General features: G+C 34.6%; 1 protein-coding gene across 4 annotated transcripts in view; it reads right to left on the bottom strand.

The window, feature by feature from the left end:
• The window catches only part of LOC138176119 (inositol 1,4,5-trisphosphate-gated calcium channel ITPR2), a 529,530-nt gene that overhangs the window by 99,716 nt on the left and 412,800 nt on the right, over positions 1-17,014 (bottom strand). For all 4 annotated transcript variants that reach the window (XM_069106877.1, XM_069106875.1, XM_069106876.1 and 1 more), the window contains 2 exons: positions 7,947-8,072; positions 4,318-4,493 (listed from right to left, as the gene is read on the bottom strand). In XM_069106877.1, the coding sequence (XP_068962978.1) occupies positions 4,318-4,493; positions 7,947-8,072 (302 nt within the window). The remainder of the gene's footprint in view (positions 1-4,317; positions 4,494-7,946; positions 8,073-17,014) is intronic.

Consider the following 17,014-nt stretch of genomic DNA (forward strand, 5'->3'; position numbering starts at 1 on the left):
AGAGGTCTAGTACATTTAAAAGGACAAAATTCTGAACAATAAATTATTTAAATGTTGGGAAAAGACCAAGTCATGGTTAAAACAAACATACAAAAGATGGATATAAGGGCAGATAATTGATAATGACTAAAAAAATAATGTCACTGTCTTGACAATGTTAATGTAAGAATGATAAGCCCACAATGAGATAGAGCTAGTAATGAATGCAATGGACAAAAACCACCAAAAAAAGGACTTTTTAAACATTAGGGACTTATGTGAGAATGTATTTTAGATTCATATGGATACCTGAAGACAATAAAGCCAATTTTTTTTTTCATAAATGCCTGCATCTAAGTCAATAGATATTTGTTAGGCAAGCCTTTCTAAATTACCCATATAAAATTTTAGAATTTTAAAAATAAGTGAATTTCTAAATTTAATTTCTAATTCCAGTTATAAGAAGAAAGATTTATGGAAGTTAGGGTGAAAGGGGATTGATATTTCAGAAGACTGACATGAACATAAAAGGTATTAGTAAAACAAACAATGCAGCAATAAAACTAAAAAAACAAAAATAGAATTGCAGAGTAAGAAACAGAAAGAATTTCATGGTTGACCAATTTAAACTACTATATACTTTTTGGATCCAACATTCAATGATAATAGTATGAAAAGTCAAAATTTTTATCATAGCACCATTGCTCTGGCTGATTGGGGCATACTTGGGATTTGCTACTAGACAGGGACTTTAAAATGTTTTCAGGGTTCAGAAACAAAGCATTAACAAAGCATGGGGCAAGTATTTTGGCACATCTGAGAGGAGCATTACCACTGGTCCTTTCCCTGAGAGAACATCTGGCTCACTGCCTACACACCTGTGGTACAGGACAACTTCATCAATTTGATTCAGGAATGAATTCTAGGATTTTATAAAGACATATTATTTCTAAAGCATGGAGACATGAGCTTTTCACAACAGTCTATGATTCCTCTTACTTTTCTCTTGCTTAAAATGACTCCATTTTTTGCAGTATTTGAAAGAAATGTATCTATATTTGACAACATTTTCACCAAATTAAGTTGCAAACTAATAGGAACCTTTTTCAATTTGACCAACCATTTAGCTTTCAGAAGTCTGGAAAGAAGATAACAATAAAAGAAGCACCAGAAGAAGCAGCAATTGCTGATAAAGCTAGTTAAGAAATGGGACCAACTAAGCAATTTCAGGTGCCAAAAATTATAGCTTTGTTATATGTTTATTTTTCCCTTCAGCTCTTTTTCTTAAAAAATTTTTTTCTTGACACTATGGATTTTGTTTGACACCATGGATATTTCAGGGCTTCATTAATCCAGTCATATTAGGTCCATAAAACTCAATTGCTCTCTTTATTTATTATAACAATTTTATTTTACATCTACATAGTAATTCACAATTTTTCCAAGTATTCTGATATCTCACCTTCTTAATCTTTACAACAGATCTGTTATATAGTCAGGAAAAATATTATTATACCTAATTTACAGATGAAGGAACTAAATTTTCTTACCTCAAGTAAGGAGAAATGACTTGCTTAATGTCACTTAGTAAGTTTACATGCAGTAGAGATCAGATATATTTGCTTATTCAATGTTACCCCACTATAGTACACTATGATATCTACTCTGCTCTTCTCTCATTTTGGTCTTCTTTTCATAAACTAGCAAAAATTACACAATGATGTTACATTCTTTAAAGTCCAATAGTAAATGTGTAAAGTACAGTTTTATATTCCATATACATGATGATTTTATGACTAAATTACAGCTTTAGGAATATAAGAAAACTAAAAAAAAACATTATACACAATTCAATTTTCTTAAAATTTCACATTTTCCCTATCTCCCTCTAGGAGAGAAAAAGTCTTTTCCATGACTAGAAAGTTAGCAGTAATATAACATTTAATTTAACAAAGTATACTCTAATTGTTTAATAATTAATATTAACAATTTGAAAATTATCTTAAATACTTATCTTTTCCCTACATCTAGTATTTAGTTAACAATCACTGCTGATTCTATCTCAGCAAAATCTCTCATTTATTGCCCTCCTCTCTATTTCTGCCAACCCCTACCCTAATAAGGGACCTCATTATAACTTGTCTGGATTTCTGCAACAATCTTATAATAGTGATTCCAAGCTTTATTTTCTTTATCCAATTCTATCATTTAAATGGCTACTAGAGTAACTTTCTTATGCATATATCTGATATCACATCTCTACTCAAAAATTAAGTTGTTCTCTATAGAATAAAACTGAAATTCCTTTTGCCACTGTCCAGTGCCTGCCATGCTATTCTTCTAGCCTTTTATTAATTTTCTACATCACTCTATAATCCTGTCAAACTGTACCACTCTTGGTTTTTGAACAGGTTCTCCTACCTTTGTGCATTTGTTCATCATGTTTGCTTTGCTTATAATGTGTTAACTCTTTCTCACTTGTTATTATTAATCCTTCAAAGCTCAAAACATATACTATACCCTCCATGAATCTTCCATGATCCTTTTGATTGATAAATACCATCTCCCACCAGGCATCATGTAGTAGTACTTTGTTCTCAAAATTTCTAATACATTTGTTATATAATACCATATATCAAAATTATCTAATTTTGCCTTATCTTTCTATATGATGATAAGCTCTACAGAGGTAGGGATTCTTTTTTAATCTAAAATTCAAATCTTCCCCAGAGCCTAGAACAGTGCTGTAAATACTGGATATTTTTTTTAAAGGTATGAAGAATGCTGAATAAAGCAAAGCCTGGAAAGGATATCTATGACCATTTATCATTATTCCCCTTTTTCTAGGGGGTGAAACTGTACTGCTAAATGTGAAAAATAAAGAAACAAATTAAACCACAAAGTAAAATACCCATTAAAGCTTAAAACTGTACTAAGGGTTTTGGAATATTCTATACATCACTATACATAAAAGTGATTAAACACTTCCTTTAAATTAGTTTATCTTTAAAAACTGATAGTAGCCCAGCAATGACCATAATCAAGCCTTGGAGACTGACACAAAAAATAATCATTCTGCTTTAGAAATAATTTATTCCTACTTAGTTCTGGAAAATGCTACTCAGGAAAACATCTCCACAATGTATAAGGCTGAATGACAAATGAAAAGCTCTTCCAAAAGGCCAGCTATGGCTTTGGATCAAAGACAGGTTATGTTCCACCAAAGGATATTGGATGGATCATGCAGAAAGAAGATCTCATGGAAACCCAAATGACTAATAGGGATGCCAGAAATTTGGTGGTGGGATTTACCAATAGTCCAGATCTTCATATAGAGAGTTATCATGGGATTTTTTGTGGCATGGTAGATAGAGCAGTGAACCTAGACTCTGAAAGATCTGACTGCAAATTCAGCCTCAGATACTTATTAGCAATGTGACTTTAGGCAAGTCACTTAACCTCTGTTTTGCCTCAGTTTCTTTAACTGCAAAATGGGGATAATAATAGTACTTACCTCATAGAGATGTTGTGAGCATCAAGTGAGTTAATATTTGTAAAAAGTGCTTAGTAAAGTGCCTAGCACATAGGTGCTATATAAATGCATATTCCCTCCATCCTCCCTTCTGTTATTTGGCAATTTTCTATTTGAATAATGTTGAATTACACTAATCCAAGTCAATGATGATAATAAATATCATATAAAATCTTTATCTCCAAGAATTGAAGAATAAGTTGTTCTGGTGATTGATTAAATATTTTTGTTAACCATGAGGTATACCATACATGCTACATTGTGCCTGTGTTTATAGTCCAAAAAAAACAGAAACATGAGAATTGTTTTATTGAGTCAGAATCGTGGTTCATCCAGCCTGGGCTTTGGTTGCCAAAAATAACTCCCAAGGACATACTGTGAGAATACACAGCAGCTTTTCTTGGATATTTTGGATATGTCCAAATCTATTTTGAATCCATTTACATCTCCTGCCAATACTCTTGGAAAGTTCCATAAGTTTATTTCTATGTGAAGTAGTTATAAATTCACCTTGTTCAGATGTCACGTTTAGCTTTTCTAGATGGAGAATTCTAAACTGCATAATCTGGTAATTGATTTATAATCAGTTAAATTATGACAACCTTCTTGTCTTTCTTATCATGTGGTAAAATGTACCAAACCCTAAAACTTTAATGAAAATAACTGAATCTTTTTTTCCCCTAACTTTTCCTTTCTGGTTATATAGGTTCCAGATGAATGGAAGTTCATTATATTATGAAAGAATATGCTTGCATTTTTACATTAATATCTGTTTCATTTAGTACAATGTAAGTTTAAGTACTTACATTAGCAGCCCCAAGAAGTATCAATGTAGGCCCAAGTCCTATTGTATATATAGATCTGAGCATTATGGACACAAGAAATGGTCGAATACCAAAAGGTTTGGGGAAGAAAAATAGCATAGATGTACAAATTGCAACTGCTATCCAAAGGAGGACTGAGAACAATGGAGAAAGTGTACCTGTAAGACAGAAAATATTTTTTAAGCTAAGAAAGAAATAAGATAGCATTATTCTATTTACTGATCCATTTTTAATATATTAGATTAAGTCAAACCATTAACATTTTCATAATAATTTCAATCAATATATTTAAAGAAGACACTTTTTTTTAGAACAATTCCCATTCTTAAATTTGTAAAATAACATAATTAATTTCATGCTGCTAACATTCATTGTCTAATGAAGCATCTATTAGGTCTAAGAATTGCTCAGATAAGATATTTTGCTTCTCTATAAGAATGATTTGCTAAATCTTTCTGTTATGGATGTCTCATTAGAAGATTTAATTTTCATCTCAAGATTAATGACAAAAATATAACCCATCTGATGTATACTATTATGGTCATATCTTCTTTTTTCCCCTCTAATTGTGAAACATAATGACAGGTGATAAAGTAGGGACCACAATGCAGAATCGTAATTCTTTAATAAAGTACATAAGGAAATTTAATGCTTTTTTTAAGTGAGGAGGATCTAATATTTGTGAAGTCACTTGATCCAACTTAAGCCCTGGCAGAACTATGAAATATTTTACCAAGAAGACCAAAAGTGTCAGCTGACTTTAAAAAATTTCACAAACTAAATTTATTATTGTTAGTATCTGTCCAAAATAGTAGATTAAATATTTATTTTTTATTTGAAATCAGTGTAATCAATTCATTAAAGTTTGGGCATATGAAATACATCTGTGTATTGATGCAAGAGAACTACCTCTGATTGATGGTTATGCTGTCATCAAGAAATTGCAGAAATACATTAGGGGACAACATTTATACCTCAGACATGTGACTATAAATTGAAGTACTCAATGGAAAACCAAGAAGCCTGAGACCTTGTGCTTGTATTCTTTTTTCAAAGGTCTCACAACCATTCTAATCTCTCTTCACTAAACCTTTATTTACTATTTTAAAATCTGTGTTTCTACATGGTTGTGTTATGAAAGTTTATACTACCACTAAAATCTTGGCCTTATCAGGGTTTTTGACACCAATGCTATCTAAACCTCTATTTTAAAGTGAATTTTAATACTTTGAGGTGATAGGAAGGAGAATTTTGTTAGTTGTAATAAATTAATAGAATCAATTTAAATTTTTAAAATAATTTTATTATTTTAGTCATGAAAGGAGACAGAATGTTTTAGAGGGCATTTATTTGTCAAAGATGGGCTGGACTAGCAGATCAAGCAATTTCAAGTACCAACAGTACCAACGGTTCAGCATGATAAAGATCAGAATGGTTATGATACCTTTGTTAAAGAAAAACTAGTACAAGGTCATTAGGCTATCAGTTGACTGTCTCAATTTATAGACATGGATCTGAGGAGTATTTGCTGCCCCCTTATGTATATCTGCAATTTCAACATGACAATGAAACACCTAAATCTTAGATACTCTGATTCTAATGTTCCCAACATTTTCTAAGGGGAGACAGAAAACCAGGCATTGAAAGCTCTTGAATTAGTAATTTTCTTTGCCTCCCTTTGCATATTTAACTGTGTAACTGCAACTTTTAGTCATTCAAGTTCCAGAATTCTCCTCCCTAAAATAACCCAACACAAGGTTTCCAAGAAAGTCACATGATCATTTTTAGATATGTTGTACTGGGATTTCTATAAAGTACAGGCTAGATTAGGTGGCCTCTGTAGTTCCTTCTAACTGTGAGATTTTGTTACTTTGCATTCATTTTATCCAGGAGGTCTTGTCTTTCAGTAAGACAAGTAGACTTTAAAAAGTCTAGTTCCTCTCTCAAGTACTTCTAACTTGACATCTTTGACTCTTTTGAATCTTTTAAAATAATAAATTTGCTACACACTGTAATTCATAAGACACACCAACTTATTCCCTAATTTAGCATTATTGTTACATATATTTTACCCCAGAAAATTCCAGTTAAAAATTACATTTAAGAACTAAGGAACAGATGGCCCTCTGAAGAAATTGTTTTTATTATCATTAAAAAATGGAAAGCAAAATAACTTTTATGTTTTCCCCAAAATCTTAGAGATAACACATTTTAAAATGACAGAATATTTTGGAATTCTTGTTTTCCCCAGGCCTACATTATATTTGTGATCACACTTGCACCCCATCATCTCACCCCTATTGACATGTAACAAATTACAACTACAAACTTATACATACACTCTTTTGCATATGTACTGCAGATAAACATAATTCAGGTCAGGGAGGACTTGTTTAATATGTACTACTACACACAGGGATTTTCCTAAAGTACAGGTCCAATCATGTCACACACACAAACACACACACACACACACACTCACATATACATACCAATACTTCAGTGGTTCACATTGCCTCTAAGAACAAATAAAAATTAGTCTGACATTCAAAGCCCTTCATAAGCTAGTCCCCTTCTAACTTTCCAGTCCTCTTTCTCCTTACTCACCAACATGTACTCTGCAACCCAGTGACACTTGCCTCTTGATTGTTCTGGAAATAAGACACCATTTCTCAGCTCCAAGCATTCTCTCTGGATGTCCTCAATGCCTAGAATGCTCTCCCTCCTTTGTTCCATTTACTGTTCTCCCTGGCTTCCTTTAAGTCCTAACTAAAATTCCATCTTTTACTGGAAGCCTTCCCCAACCCCTCTTAATTCTAGTGCCTTTCCTCTGCTAAATAGTTTCTTTATCCTGCCTGATTTGCATTGTATATATTTGTTGGCATGCTGTCTCTGCCATTAGATTGTGAGCTTTTCGAAGGCAGCCGCTTTCTGTATACCCAGCACTCAGCACAGTGCCTGCCAGTAGGAACTTAAGAAATATTTATTGATTGATATTTGCAAAGGCACCTTCAGCAATTGCTCTCTGCCTGGCCCAGCAACCACTGCTGCTTCAGTGGTTACCATATCAGTTCTGCCTCATTACTCTCTCTATCCAGTCTTCCATCATTGAATAACAGATGGAGCTCCTTCAGTGTCCCTTCATCTCCTGGGCCCTCTCTGCTACATGTATCTTAGTCCCTAAGGTCTCTACCTTCTCTAGAGAAGCATTTACTGAGTAAGCTGTCAAAGAATCCTTTCATAGCTTCCCTATTTATATGAACACCCTCAGTTTTCATAGCTCTTTCCATTCTATACAGAGAAATGGGGTAAAGTAGGATACAACCCAAAGAAACTGTGGTTGTCAGGTAAGTGGTGGGTTTGAGCAAAGGGTGTATATGTCTATCTGGTATTTATTGTGTCTAGACATTTATGTGCCCTTTTAGGGGGTAATACATATGCACATGCACATGCACGCATACTCACATACACACACACACACACACACACACACACCATGGTGTATCTATAGAATATTCAATTAAAATCCATAAACAATGAAATTATTAACAGCATCTTTTTTTTCCAGAACTGAAAAACAATATACTATTTAAGGAAATACAAATACTTACCCTCATCTCCATCATCTCCAAATGGATAGAAAAGAGCAACAGCTAAATTGATGAATACAGCCAAATTGAATGAAATGCTCCCCCAGAGTGATATATGTCTAGAGAACCAAAACAATGCAGGGTTATCTAGAAGAAGAAAAAATTATTTGTTACAAAGGAGATCTGCTACTTGGTTGGAGGGGAAAGGGATGAAAGACATGGGAGGTAGTAATAGTGATACAAAAAAAAAGAATAGAAAAAGTGAAACAAAAAAATTTACATATTGGCAATTAGATGGAAGATCAGAAGGGGACACAGACACAAACAAGCAGGGAGTTTTGCTACTATCGTGTTAAACTTAATTTATACTTTACATAACATAAGTTCATAGTTTCATAAACAATCTTCTGCTCTTTTTATATTGAAATATTCATATTTAAGGTAATAAAAAATAAAATTACATAAAAAGAAGGCATCATATATTACTGTTTTCATATTCAATGAAATTTAGATAGAAATGATTCTGAGACAAGTCATTGTCCATGTATTCTTTCACATTTAATAGACTATTACACATAGATAAAATGATTTTTTAATGTATCAAAAGTATTGTTCTATAAATTTCTCTTCTGCAGGCAAATAACTAAAACATCTTCAGGACAAACTCCATTATCAAACAAGAAAATGGCCATGAATTTGTACTTCACTCCTATGTGATTTGGATTTCTTCTCCCCAACTTTGCTTTCTGAGGGCTTAAATTTCACATGAACTCTACATATGGAGTGAGGAAGACACAAGTTCATATCCAACCTCAGGCATTACTTACTAACCATGTGATCTTAAGGAAGTCACTTAACCTGTTTGGCACAGTTTCCTCAACTGTAAAATGCAAATGGTAATATTACCTACCTCACGGAGTTATTTGAGAATATGTTTAAAGAAACTATCATCTTTGCCAATACTGGTCTTAATATAAATATATGGAATTATATATTGAACTGTAAGAAATTTGACAAAAATTTATGTAATCCAAACAAAACATAGGACCCATAACACTAAGGAAACTATAGAAAAATTAACAGTTTCATGCCGAAAAGAAGAGGATTCAAAGACATTCCTATAACACATGACAAAGGGGAAGGGAGCAAATATTTATTAAGCATCTACTATGTGTTGGGTGCTTTGCTAATAGCTTTAAAAATATCTCATTTTATGTTTACAACAACCCTGTGAGGGAGGTAATGTTATTATTCACATTTTACAGTTGAGGAAACTGTGCCAAACAGGTTAAGTGACTTGCTCAGGATCACATAGCTAATAAATGTCTGAAGATGGGATTGAACTCATGTCTTTCTAACTCCAGGTCCAGTGCTTCTCTGTCAAGTTTCCTAATTTTAACAAGTCAAAAACCTGCAAAATTTTTGGAATAAATTTATATTATTGAGCAATAATCAAGACTGATAATAGGCACATTGCATTGTCTATGTCAAATGTTGTTTACCTCTAGATAGTCTTTGAAAGTACTAAGATCAAAGAACAGAATAAAAGACTCTCCATGAGTGACAGCCACAAAAATTTAGGCCCCAGTGCATTGACAAGGAAGAATGGCATAAATAGCTGAATCATGCAGATCTGTTTGCGTGAATGAAGGGTTTTATGGTGGCAATTCAACAAGTCATTGCTATGAGGAACTACAGAAGTTATCCTTAAGGCTCTCAGACTTAGTGATCAAATAAAATTGTTAAAGGAAAAGCTAGAGATAGTGCAATAAATCCCAGCAGGCTATACATATTTATTGCCTGTTGTATTTGAATTTCCAGCAAAACATGATCTAGTGAATCAAATTTTATTTCAAAAGCTTATTCTCTTTCACTAACAAATGATCCTATAGACCTCAAAAATAATATGAAGAATTCAATCAAACTTTAGTGGAATCAGAATGTTATCATAGGGACGGCTAGGTAGTGCAATGAATAGAGCACTAGCCATGGAATCAGGGGGACCTGAGTTCAAATCCAACCTCAGACACTTAACACTTACTAGCCGTGTGACTTTGGGTAAATTACTTAAACCCAATTGTGCCTCCAAGAAGCAAAAAAAAAAATGTTATCACAGACTGGATTGGTCTCCATCATTATCTAGACAAAATATTGACTCACAAAAATTAGAGAAAAACATTTACAATAAATATTATCATCTGTCAGTACTCATAATCCCTAACCTACATGAAATGAAAAGCTTTCAAATGATAGGTCAACAAGCATTTATTAAGTTCCTATTGCCAGGCATCATGCCAGGTATTGAAGATACAGAAAAAAGCAAAAAAAAAAAAATACCAGTCACTGTTCTCATGAAGCTCACAGTCTACTGGGTGGAAAATAATGCAAACAATTTATGTACAGACACATGATACAAAATAAACTGAAAATTATCTCAGAGAGAAGGTACTAGCATTAAGGAGGACTGGGAAAGACTTCTGAAAGAATGTGAGACCATAGCTGAGACTTGAAGGAAACCAAGAAACCTAGAAGCTGGATATGAGGAGGAAAAGAATTCTAGGAATGGGGGACAGCCAATGAGAATACAAATTATAGGGATATGGCTGAGAATATAAAAACAATGTCGGAACAGGATGAGATACATATCATACCTATTTTCTTGTCTGCTACTGGAGTTGTAATGAGAATGCTTTCAGGGAAACTACATAGAATCAACTTACATCTTAATTTTTTTAAGTATGAAAAAACAGGGTTTTTTTTTAACCCACTTGTGTAATAGTCTATAGAAAACTTAATGAAAGAAATATTACTAATATAGGAGCTTTGTACCGGAACTATTTTTATCTGAACCCTATCAAAAAGATGAGAATTAGGTGATAATGATAATAATAGCCTTGAATGTGGTTTATGAAATGGCTAAGATCCAAAAGTGAAACAAAACGACCCTCCATGACCAACATCTGTATAAACTCAAGCAACAATATGTCAACAGAGAAACACTGAACAATACAATGGATGAGTCATGAGGATTTGCTCACAGAAATGAATGGGTCTATTATAGTGATGTAAGACCAGTCTTTACTACTTGAAATCATATAAAAGTCATCCTCAGAGAGCCTAGACTTATGGACCCATGGAGATATTTTAATGAAATGAGAGATATTGTACTACATGTTACTGAAGGCTGCAAAAATCTACTACCTACTTAGTATCTAGAAAGATCAAATGAAGTGATCAGAAATACATCAGAACATTATCCTTCATAAACTAGTATGTGATGATCAGTAATTGGATAAAGACAAACTTTATGATATCCTTGAAAAGTCAACAAACTGTACCAGAACCAGAATATCAACACAGACAAAACTGTAACCTTCAATTGACTCCAAATAAAACTGATCCATCAAAATTTTAGTATCAATTTTTAGCAAATATTCTTAGCACAGTGTTTAGCACACAGCAGATGCTTTATAAAAGCTAGTTCCCTTTCCTTTCCCTTTCCTTTTAGCAATATAAAGACATCTATGAATCTTCTTTCTCCCTTTGTTTTTCCATAGTTTCCTTAGTGTTATGGCTCTTAGTTTTGTTAATATTGTACAAGTTTTTGCCAAGTCTCTTACGTTCAACATATAATTCTAAATGTTTATATTAAGACAGCTATTGCATAGGTGTTAGTCACTTTAACCATGTTCTTCCAATTCAGTTTTGGTTTCAGAGTACAAATACATCTCTTAGTGTGAGTGCATATATATATACATATAAATGTGTGTATGCACACACATGTGTGTATATATGCACATACATGTGTGTGTGTGCACACACGTGTGTATGTATACAAATATATAAGTGGATATATTCATATATGTAATGAGATATTTTGGGTTGAATTCTTTAATTTGGAAACCACACTTACAGTAATTCTATTTAGGATAGATGATAATAGATCTAAAGCTAGGCAGTACTATAATGGGATTAAATTATCTCCCTGAAAAAAGCCAAATTTTCGATGAATTGTCCTTGATATTATTGTACTGGCAGCATGTTTTAAATAGAAAACAGCTTTTTATGGACACAAATACTCTAGCATTCCCACTCTACTTTATATAGATGCCATATATGAATAAAACTGGTATACAACTGAGTCAAAGGCTTTGTAAAAATAAACAGTAGTACCATATATGTTGCTACTTTTGGAAAGTCCAAAAGCATGCCTCCACTTCACTTCCTAGCCAGTAACTCCAAATTCACTACCACTTATATTCCAGCCATCATCCTAATAGGACCTTAGACTCTGCTGCTAGAATCACTCTGGCTCTAAATAGTGACTTTTACCTTATCTTTCAGGCAGCTAAATGGCACCATGGATAGAGCATTAGGTCTAGAGTTCAAATCCAGCCTCAGATAATTACTAGCTGTGTGACCCTAGGCAAGTCACTTTACCCTATTTGCCTGATTTTCTCATCTTTTCCAAGAAAACCCAAAGGAGGTCCCAAAAAGTTGTACATGGCTGAAATGATTGAATAACAACACATTATCTTGCAAAAATCAGGCCTTTACTTTCCAGACACAATATCCAAACCACAACACCTCTAACGTACCTTTCCCTCCTTACCAGTTACCCTTTATATGTTGATTTCCCCCATGAGAATTTAAGTTCTTTGAGGACAGACACAATTTCAGTTGCTCATATTCTAATCCCCAGTGTTTAGCACAATGTCTGGTACATTGTAAGTACTTAATAAATGCTCTATCTATCTATCTATTCATCTATATATCTATCTATGTATCCATCTATCCAGAAGGGTCGCTAGCATTCTCATCCTTTGGTAAAAAGTTATGTCATCCCTTAAGTTAAAGAAGGCAGGATCAGGCTTATGTCTGAAAAGAAGCTGGCAAAGTGCTGTGCTAGTAATTCATGAACTACAGTGAAGAGTTATGAGCATCTTGTCCAGCCTCACCACTTTCTAGATTGTGAGATAACCCAGAATTTTAGTTACTGCCCTTGCTATAACAATTCAGCTGTTCAATATATTAATAATATCTAAGCTTTCTATATACTGTTTGGGCCAAACACAAAGATAACCAAAAATTTTCACCATCTCCTTCAGGGAATTCTCTCTTGCATATGATTTCTTCATATTTTAATATATTTCTCAACTCTCTGTAATAAAGCTTTAATTGATGTTTATTTTGGTCTTGGCACTATTTGACTTCTTGTATTGCCTTAACCTTTTAATTTTTGCTTTTAACTGTTAAGGAAATTCAGAACTTCTGATATGTTTTGTGTTTCTATATTCATTTCCACATGATTTTTTTCAGTATTTGTTTTCTTCAGCATATACCAGATAGATATTAATGCAATATACCAATGTCTTTTCATAGATCTTCAATAGCTCTCTAAAATTTTCCCTTGCTTGTATTTGATGCCTGTTTTATGGGTATTCCTTGATACACTTTTCCTCCCATTTTTTTTAACCATGGGAGTGACTACTGGCTATCTTTAGGACTTTCAGAATTTTAATTGAAGTATGCTCATCTCCTTTTCTTTTTTCTTTTTTATGTTTATTTTTATTTTACATCATCCAGTTCCACAAGATTTTGAGTTACAAATTTTCTCCCTGTCTTTCCGCTACCCACCACCCCAAAACAGCAATCCCACTGTATACCCCTGCCCCAATCTGCTCTCTCCTATATCTTCCCCCAAACCCCCTCTGACTTTCCAGTAGGGCAAGATGGATCTCTATGCACCACTGCCTGTATAGCTTATTTCCCAGTTGCATGTAAAAAAAAGTGTATATATATTTTAAACATTTGATTTTAAAACTTTGGATTCCAGATTCTTTCCCTTCCTCCCTCATCACCCACCTTTACTGGGAAGATAAGCAATTCAATATAGGTTCTACTACAATATAGGTTGTAGCTACACAAAGCATTTCTATCGTGGATATACTGTAAAAGATTGACTATATTTCCCTCCATCCTATTCCACCCCCACTTGTTCTATTCTCTACTTTGACCCTGTCCCTTTTCAAAAGTGTAGGCTTCCAACTTCTCTCCTCCCCAACCTGCCCTCCCCTCCATCATCCCCTGTCTCATCCCTTTCCCCCCTAATCTCCTGTAGGGTGAGATACCCTATTTAGTATATATCTCATTCCCTCCCTAAGCCAAATTGAATGAGAGTAAAGTTGACCCATTCCCTTTTGCCTTCCTCTTCTTCCCCTCCATTGTAACAGTTTTCCCTTGCCTCTTCTATATGGGATAATTTACTCTACTCTGTCTCTCCCCATCTCATTATATTTCTCACCTTTTAAGTATCATCCCTTCCTATTCAACTGGTCCTGTGCCCTCTGTCTATGTATACCTGTAAACATATATATATATATATATATATATATATATACACACACACACTCACATATGTATTCATACATCCATATACCTCCTTTATAGACATATGTATGTATGTATACATATATATACATACATTTCTATTTCCTTCAACTATTCTCATGCTGAGAAAAGTTTCATAAGTTACAATTATTGTTTTTCCATGTAGGAATGTAAATAGTTCAACTTTGATAAGTTCCTTATGATTTCTTTTCCATTTACCTTCTCATGCTTTTCTTGCTTCTTTTATCTGAATGTCAAATTTTCTATTCAACTCTGATTTTTTCATCAAGAATGCTTGAAAGTCCTCTATTTCATTGAATGACCATATTTTCCCTGAAACATGACACTCAGTTTTGCTGGGTAGGGGATTCTTGGTTTTAATTGCAGCTCCTTTGAACTCCAGAATTTCATATTCTAAGACCTTCAATCTTTCAGTGTAGAAGTTGCCAGATCCAGTGTTATCCTGATTGTGTTTCCACAATATTCAAATTGTTTCTTCTCAGCCACTTGTAATATTCTCTCCTTGATCTGGGAACTCTGGAATCTGGCTATAATATTCCTTGGAGTTTTCTTTTTGGGAACTTTTTCAAGAGGTGATCAGTGGATTCTTTCAACCTCTATTTTGCCTTCTGGTTCTAAAACCTCACGGCAATTTTCTTTGAGAATTTCTTGAAGGATGATTTCTAGTTGTTTTTTTTTTATCATGGCTTTCAGGTAGTCCAATAATTTTTAAATTATCTCTCCTGGATCTATTTTCCAGGTCAGTGGTTTTTCCAATGAGATATTTCACATTGCCTTCTATTTTTTAATTCTTTTGGATCTGTTTAATAGTATCTTGATTTCTCATAAAGTGACTAGCTTCCATTTGTTCCTATCTAATTCTGAAGGAATGATTCTCTTCAGTGAGCTTTTGAGATTCTTTTTCCATCTGGCAAATTCGGCTTTTTAAGGTATTCTTCTCCTCATTGCCTTTTTGAGCCTCTTCTGCCATTTGAGTTAGTCTATTTTTTTTTTTAAGTAATTGGGATCAAGTAACTTGCTCAAGGTTACATGGCCAGTTATTTCTGGGTGTGGTGTTAAGTATCTGAGCCCGGATTAGATCCCAGGTCATCCCGACTCTGGGGCTGGTGCTCTTACTCACTGCACCACCTGGCCGCTCCTAAGCAACTGGGGTTAAGTAACTTGTTCAAGGTTACATGGCCAGGTGTTTCTGGGTGGGTGCTAAGTGTCTGAGCCAGGATTAGATCCCAGGTCATCCTGACTCTGGGGCCGGTACTCTTACTCATTGTGCTACCTGGCTGCCCTTTGTCTATTTTTTAAGGTGTTATTTTCTTCACTCAGGTTGTTGACTCTCTTTTCATGATTTTCTTGCATCATTCTCATTTCTCTTCCCAATTTTTCTTCCACTTCTCTTATTTGGTTTTCAAAATCCTTCTTAAGCTCCTCTATGGCCTTTAACCAATTCATTTTTTCCCTGGAAGCTTTTAGTACAGGAGTTTTGACTTTGTTGTCTTCCTCCTGTTCCATGCTTTGATATTTTTTGTCCCCAAAAAAGGAGTCCAAAGTCGGATTTCTGTGCTTGCTTTGCTTCCTTTGCTTGTTCAATTTGCCACTCAATTACTTGACTTTTGAGCTTTTTGCCACAGTAGAATTCTGCTACCAGAGATTAGGGCTTTGTCCCAAATTGCTAGTTTTCTCAGCTGCTAGAGCTATTAGTTGAGTGCCCTCTCATAAACCTCCACTGGCTCTGGCATACTGGTCACACACCCCAGGACCTCCACCCTAGACAGCAATCCAGATCCAAGCAGGTTAAACCCCTCAGACTGGTCTCTTGGTCCCCCTACAATCTGCAGGCCAGGAACTCTGAAGCAGCCATGTGGCAGCCATGCCTCAGTTGCTTCTCTCTCTGGGGGCAGAGACTCCCTGTTCCCAAAGTCCATTGACCTCTCACTTTGTCTTTGGCATCTATGGGTTTATATTTCTGGAAATTGCCACAGCTGCTGGTGATCCACTCTTCCAAAATCCCTCTAGCCACCACTGGTTGGGCCTGGGGCTAAAACCATGGACTAACGAGGGCCTGGGCTCTATTCCCAGTGGATCAACCCTTCCTGCCAGTCTGATGGGCTGTCTTCAGCAGGACGTTTGTTTCTCTCTGTCACTTTGTGTGTTCTGTAGCCCTAAAGTTTGTTTAGAGTCATTTTTATAGGTATTTGAGGTGGTTATGGGGGGAGTGCAGGGAGTATTCTTGCTTCTATGCCGCCATATAGCAGGAAGTAATTCTTAGCAACAATTACATGCCTCACAGGCACAATGAAACCATCAGCCACCTCACTAATCTCCTTTTCAAAATAATTTCAGACTTTGGGCAGTTTTTTATCAATTGTTTTGTTATTGTTTCCAGGGTCTTCAACTTCCCCTTCTTCTTTAGTAACTCCTTAATTTATCTCTTTATAAAGCTAATATAGATTTAAGATTGAAGTTATTTTTTATCATTGTCCTTCACTACTCAGCACTGTGTTGTTGTGTAACTAGATTCAAACCCTTCCTTTGCTACTCTCCAACTGTGATGTTGAAGTAGTTACTTAATCTCTCTTTTCTCATCTGTCTCAGCTTTCTCATCTGTAAAAATGAAGGGGCTGGAGTAAGTATTCTAATTTGCCATCTAGCTATAAATTCATCCTAGAATCCTATAACATAAT

This window comes from Petaurus breviceps, unplaced genomic scaffold, assembly GCF_028583685.1.
Source record: "Petaurus breviceps papuanus isolate PSGF00001 unplaced genomic scaffold, PetGlider_PUasm1.0 81, whole genome shotgun sequence".
Classification (NCBI taxonomy): Eukaryota; Metazoa; Chordata; class Mammalia; order Diprotodontia; family Petauridae; genus Petaurus; species Petaurus breviceps.